The sequence below is a fragment of the Phoenix dactylifera genome, chromosome 3, assembly GCF_009389715.1.
Source record: "Phoenix dactylifera cultivar Barhee BC4 chromosome 3, palm_55x_up_171113_PBpolish2nd_filt_p, whole genome shotgun sequence".
Classification (NCBI taxonomy): domain Eukaryota; kingdom Viridiplantae; phylum Streptophyta; class Magnoliopsida; order Arecales; family Arecaceae; genus Phoenix; species Phoenix dactylifera.
Window position 1 is genome coordinate 11,344,351 of NC_052394.1, and position 6,305 is coordinate 11,350,655.

At 55.9% G+C, this 6,305-nt stretch overlaps 1 protein-coding gene across 1 annotated transcript; it reads left to right on the forward strand.

Annotated features, from left to right (window-relative positions):
* Positions 1-1,271: 1,271 nt before the first annotated feature.
* Positions 1,272-2,443, forward strand: LOC120110101 (uncharacterized protein CG45076-like). Its single transcript, XM_039124038.1, has 2 exons — positions 1,272-1,631; positions 1,724-2,443. The coding sequence occupies exons 1-2, from the start codon at positions 1,272-1,274 to the stop codon at positions 2,441-2,443; spliced, it is 1,080 nt and encodes a 359-aa protein (XP_038979966.1).
* Positions 2,444-6,305: the final 3,862 nt, after the last annotated feature.

The following is a 6,305-nucleotide window of genomic DNA, read 5'->3' on the forward strand; positions in this document are numbered from 1 at the left end:
ACGAGGTGCTTCTGTGTTCGAAGCGTTAGCCCGAATTTAATGCGGCACTCTGACTTTCGGGCCGACATGCGTCACGATCTGGACGGGGAGCGGCGTTCCATCTCGCTAATCTGGGCTGTTGGAGGGATCTATATAAACCCCTGCCTGGCTTCTTCTGGTTTCTCTCTTATTGTCTTCTCTTTCCTTCTCTTTTCCTTCTCAGTCCGAAGCGGCCGCTCCGACGTTCCGCCATTACTTCCGGCGAACCCCCTAAGGTGTCTCCCTCTTGAAACCTTCTTCCTCCCTTCTTTTTCTTTCCTATTTCTAATGGGTCTTGGTCCAAGTGAGGTTGGGTCCACCATGAGTGAGCTGGAGGTTGAGATGGTCGAGGAGTGGTTTTTTCCTCTGCGAGGGTTCCGTTTGGAACCCGCTGGGTTGGGGGATCGGGTAACGAACCCCCTTGTGGGCCGGATCGCAGTGTATTCGGAGGCACTCTGGGCCGGCCTGTGATTTCCCCTCCATGGGTTTGTGAACAAACCCCGGTGCGTAGGGCCGATCCCCGTGTGCTAGAGGAGCTGCTCGGGGAGTACCAACTCGTACCAGTGCAGCTTGCTCCAAATGCATGGAGGACGATCATCGGGTTCCTGTCCCTGTGTGTGGCATATGGGATCTCGTCTTCTGTGAATGTCTTCCGGCGGCTTTTTTCACTAAAGTCTAACCCGGGAGACGGAGAGTGGCTTTACATCGCCTTTCGGGCGGGTCGGCCACTCTTCCATGGCGCCCCCGTCGTCTATTCACGACTGGAAGAAGAAATTTTTATATTTGAGTTCCGAGTGGTCGTGGGGGTTCGACCCTAGGTGGAGGCAGAGCCGACTCAAGACCGCCAACAAACTCCCCAGGCTTTCCTCGCGTGAGCAGGGGATCCTTGACGCCATCCGCAGCCTCGGGGATGGCATTCTTCTGGGCGGCCTTATGAGCGAAGATGCTCTAATCAATGTCGGTCTGAGCTCGGCGCGCCCTCCGGATAGGTGGTATTTTTAAGGAATTTTCCCCTTTGCCTTTTCCTCACGATATTTAACTAAAACTTCTTTCGCTCATCTTTGCAGATATTGCAAAAATGGTGACCAAAAGTAATGCTCTGTATGCTCGGTTCAAGAGAAGGGCGGCCGAGCTCGCGGGAGAGCCGCCCGAGCCAAAAAAAGAAGGTGAAGATCTCGGTTCCTCGTGCCGAGCCCTCCGAGGCTGGTCGGAGGGTGGGCTCAAGCTCTAGGGGCGCGGGCTCTGCTGGAGCTATGACGGCGCTCCCGTGCCTGGCGCCAATTTCGCAGGTTCCTGGTCGGCCTCCAGTCCGACCCGAGCGCCCGGCATCCAAGCCGGGCAGCAGCCGAGAGGCGGCAAGGCTGACCTCGCCGGAGGTGGCTAGGACCTCGCCGGAGGTGGCTAGGACCAGCCTCCCCGACCCGTCGGAGGGAGGGGGCCGACAAGGAAGGCGGCCCTATACCCCAGACTGGGCGGTGTTCGAGGGCGACTCAGCCCTTGAGAACGCTGAGAAGGCGCGGCAATTCTTCCGCGGTGCACTCCTTCCCGCCGACATGGCAAAAATTCGGGCCTTGAGCATGAACCAGTTCTTGGATTCGGCTCGCATCTCCGCTGTTCGGATAAGTTCGTTCTTTATCTACTGTCTTTCACGTTTTTTATGCCTTCGTTTCATCTTTGGCTCAACTCTTCTTTGCCCCGCTTGCAGCACCTTCACGAGGTCGAGACGCTGATTTCAATCGGTGCAGATTACAAGGAACGAGCTCGCCGAAGTGCACGAGCGCAAGAAGAAGCTGAGAATAAATTGGCGGAGGCCGAAAGCAAGTTGGCAGAGGCCGGGCTCCAAAAGAAAGAGCTTCTGCTCAGACTGGGGGCCACTGAGGACGAGGTCCGTCTCTTCAACATGACGCTTGAGGAAGAAAGGGCCGGCCATGCTCTGACCAGGTCAGAGGTGCGGGCTGCCGAGGCCCGTTTGTCCGAGGCTCAATCCCTGCTCGCCGTCCGTGAGCAGGAGATAAGAAATTTGGAGCAGAAGGCCGAGCAACACGAGGCTCGGGAGAAGGCGGCCAGGGAGCAGGCCCGAAATGCTGTCGAACTCTTCCGCGAATCGGAAGAGTTCCGCGACCTGCTCGAGGAGGAGGGGGTGAACGGGCTCACCCAAGGCTTCAATGACTTTCGCAATCAACTACGGCGGTTCCTCCCCAACTTCGACCTCGATCTGCTTCAACCGGGAGCGGGGGTCGAGTTCGAGGCAGGTACTCCGGCGGTCGACGAGGCCGCCGAGGAGACTGGGTCCGCTGCTGAGGAGGGTTCAGCAGGAGCGCCTGAGGCTGCTCCCAAGGCTGCCGAAGACGGCCATGCCGAGGCTTTGGCCGCGGAGGAACCAGCTGCCCCCGGAACCGCCGAAGACAATAGGGCCGAGCCGTAGGACGGTCATTTTTTGTATCTTTTTATCATTTGTGTAAAGAAGGATGGCCTTCACGTTGTTATACGGCCAAGCCTCGATTTTGACTTGGCCCTCGGGCTTTTCTTTTAAATGAGTATACTTTTCTATGATTGATCCAAGTTTTGTTCCTCAATAAATGTAAATTTCTTCGATCGAATTCACCTTATAGACGGGCTCTGCGGCCTCGACTGCATCCGTTGTGTGGTTAGACTTAGGTTTAGGCTCGGCATATTTGCCAAGTCTTTGAGCTCGGGTCCTAAGTTCCCGCTGCTCGAACCTTCGACCAGCGATATTGCGGTGTCCAGGTCCAAAAGATATACCCGGGCTCATTAAGCCTTCTCGAACTCGGCGTAGAATTCTGCCGAGCCCTGGACCAAAGGTCACTAGCCTGACTCAAGTTTTACTCGTACTCCGCGAGCTCGGACCTCTAGTGGCCGAGGCGGATTGTAGGACTTCTCCGACTTAAACGGGTCCGATAAGGGTCTCAAGCTTGGGATAGGGTTTCGTCGAGCTGCCGGTATAAACCGAGCTAAGGTTCGGCGTCGAGCAGTGCATGCGGGGCAGGTGAGGCCAGGCGACAATCGGCCCGGCTGAACGCCCTGGCGCTAGTCGGGGCTTTATTTAAGAACTTAATAGGTGCAGGAACGAATGAAATAATGCAACCTTTGATTAAAATGTACCTTTTGTAGTGTCAGAGTCGAGCGTCCTGGGCGAGGTTGGCAGTTTTGCTCCTCGGTTAATTTTTGAGGGCGCTCTTCTGCTCGGGGTCCGCTCCCTGGGGACGCCGGCGCATTAGGAGGAATAACCCATTGATTTGTGGGCGTCGCTTTATTATCCGCGGACCTTTCGGGAGCACCGTTGTCGATCACGAACGTTTCGGGGGGCCGCGTAGGTACTACCCCGTCTTTTCGAAGTGTCGAGGGGTCTGGGCACGCACTGTCGACACTCGGGGCATCCCGACCTTAGTCGAGGAGGCGCTATGGGGGGCCGTAAAGGTACTACCCCGTTGTTGGTGCTGAGCGCCATGGAGGGCCGCGAAGGTACTACCCCGTCCTTCCGAAGTGTCGAGGGGTCTGGGCACGCACTGTCGACATTTGGGGCATCCCGACCTTAGTCGAGAAGGCGCTACGGGGGGCCGCGAAGGTACTACCCCGTTGTTGGTGCTGAGCGCCACGGAGGGCCGCGAAGGTACTACCCCATCTTTTCGAGGTGTCGAGGGGTCTGGGCACGCACTGTCGACACTCGGGGCATCCCGATCTTAGTCGAGAAATCGTACGCGAGATCGTGTGGTCTGGGCACGCTCTATCCACCTGCGATGCTTTCCAAGGTCGAGGGATCTGAGAACGCACTGTCGACCTCGAGACATCCCGGCCTTAGACAAGGTATTTGAGTGAGATCAAGACCGAGCTCGACATAATGCACTCCAGACTTCTGGCCAAGGCACCCGGTGTTAATGTCCGCACGAGGTCGTATGCACGAGCCGGGCCAGGTCGTCTGAGAATCATGAAATATGTAGTCATTAGGAGGAACACTGGTTAAATGATTGCAGAAATTATGGAGAAGGCGAGATTTATGTTCCGATCAGAGGACCCCCCGGGGTCCTACAGGTAGTACACCCGGAGATTTTCAGAGCTCCAGCTTCGTGGAATGGGGGTCCCCTCCAGAGACTCCAGTCTGTATGCTCCGGGCCGCTGGACGCGCGCGATCCGGTAGGGTCCTTCCCAGTTCGGAGCCAACTTTCCTTGCTCGGTTGGCCGAGAAGCTTCGGCCCTTCTGAGGACGAGATCCCCCATTTTGAAAGATTTAACTTTGACCCTGGCGTTGTAGTATTGTGCCGTCTTTTGTTGGTATCCCGCCATGCGGACTCGGGCGGCTTCTCTTGTCTCCTCGATTAGGTCCAGGTTGTTTCTGAGCTGCGAAGAGCTGGAGCCGGCATCATAATGCTCGACCCTCGGGGAAGGGAGTCCGATCTCCAATGGGATGACGGCTTCTGTTCCATATGTCAAATTGAAGGGAGTCTCGTCGGTGGGTATACGGAACGTGGTCCGATAAGCCCACAGGACATTGTATAGATCCTCGACTCACTGTCCCTTGGACTGGTCGAGCCTGGCTTTAAGCCCCTGCAAAATAGTTCGATTCGTTACCTCGGTTTCTCCATGTCTGAGGATGCGCGACCGAGGTGAAGCGGTGGTCGATGCCAAGCTCGGAGCAGAACTTCCTGAATCGAACGTTGTCGAACTGGCGGCCGTTATCTGATATGAGGATGCGGGGGAGTCCGAATCTGCAAATTATTGACTTCCAGACGAAATTCCGCATCTTTTGCTCGGTGATCCGGGCGACCGGCTCGGCTTCCACCCACTTAGTGAAATAATCAATGGAGACGACCAGAAACTTTCTTTGCCCGGTTGCCAGGGGGAATGGTCCCAAGATATCAATTCCCTATTGGGCGAATGGCCAGGGGGAACTGATCGAGGTCAACGGGGCCGAGGGTCGTCGTTGAATATTGGCATTCCTCTGGCACCGGTCGCATCTCCGGACGAAGTTTAGCGTATCCTTTTGGAGTGTCGGCCAATATTATCTCTGGCGGAGAATCTTGTGGGCCAGTGCTCTGCCTCCCAAATGGTTTCCGCAAATTCCTTCATGGACTTCCCGCATTGCATAATCCGCCTCGGTTGGGCGAAGACATCAAAGGAGGAGGGAGGTAAAAGATCTTCGGTAGAGCTTGCCTTCGTGCAATAGGTACCGAGCGGCTAGACGCTTGACTCGGCGAGCCTCGCGCTCATCACTAGGGAGGATTTCGTCCTGCAGGTAGCTGATGAGCTCGTCCATCCAGCTCGGCTCGACTTCGACACAAAGGGCCGGCTCGGGTTCCTCCGTGCTGGGCACTTGGAGATACTCCAATGCTGCTGCTTTGGGGAGCTCGCTCATGCGGGAGGACGCTAACTTCGATAATTGATCTGCTCTGAGATTCTCCGACCTGGCGATGTGTTGGATGTGAAAAGAGCTCAGAGCCGAAGTAAGATCCCGCACCTTCTGGAGATGTTTCTGCATTGATTGCTCCCTGGCTTCGAAGTCTCCCAAGATTTGGCTTACAACTAGCTGGAAATCGCTGAAAAGCTTCAGGTTCCCGACCTTCAGCTCCTTAGCCAGCTTGAGTCCGGCAATAAGTGCTTCGTACTCCGCCGCATTGTTCGAGGCGGGAAATTCGAAGCGTAGAGCTTGTTCCGCCACTACTCCCCCTGGGCTGGTGAGGATGAGGCCGGCTCTGCTACCCCCCGAGGTCGAGGAGCCATCCACATACAAGGTCCACAGCTGCTCTGGGGGCTCCTCCACCGTAGGCACAGGCTCGGGTTCGTCGGGCACAGTGCATTCCACAATAAAGTCGGCAAGCGGCTGGGCTTTAATTGCTGGCCTTGGTCGGTATTCAAGATCGAACTTTTCGAGCTCGACTACCCACTTCGTAATCCGCCCAGCACGATCTGATTGTTGCAGGATCTACTTCATTGGCTGGTCGGTGAGTATGGCCACCGTGTGAGCTTGAAAATAGGGCCGGAGCCTCCGGGCTGAGATGACCAGAGCAAAGATGGTCTTTTCCAGCTTGGAGTACCGGGTCTCAGCATGCTTTAAGACCCGGCTAGTGTAGTATACCGGTCTTTGAAGCTTATTCTTCTCTCGAACCAGGACCGAGCTCACTACAACTGGGGAAACAGCCAAGTAGAGATAAAGGAGCTCGCCCTGTTGAGGCTTTGTGAGCAAAGGAGGAGAAGCGAGAAGACGCTTTATCTCTTCAAAGGCTTGCTGGCATTCCACCGACCACAAGAAGTTTTTCGGCTGCTTGAGAGCC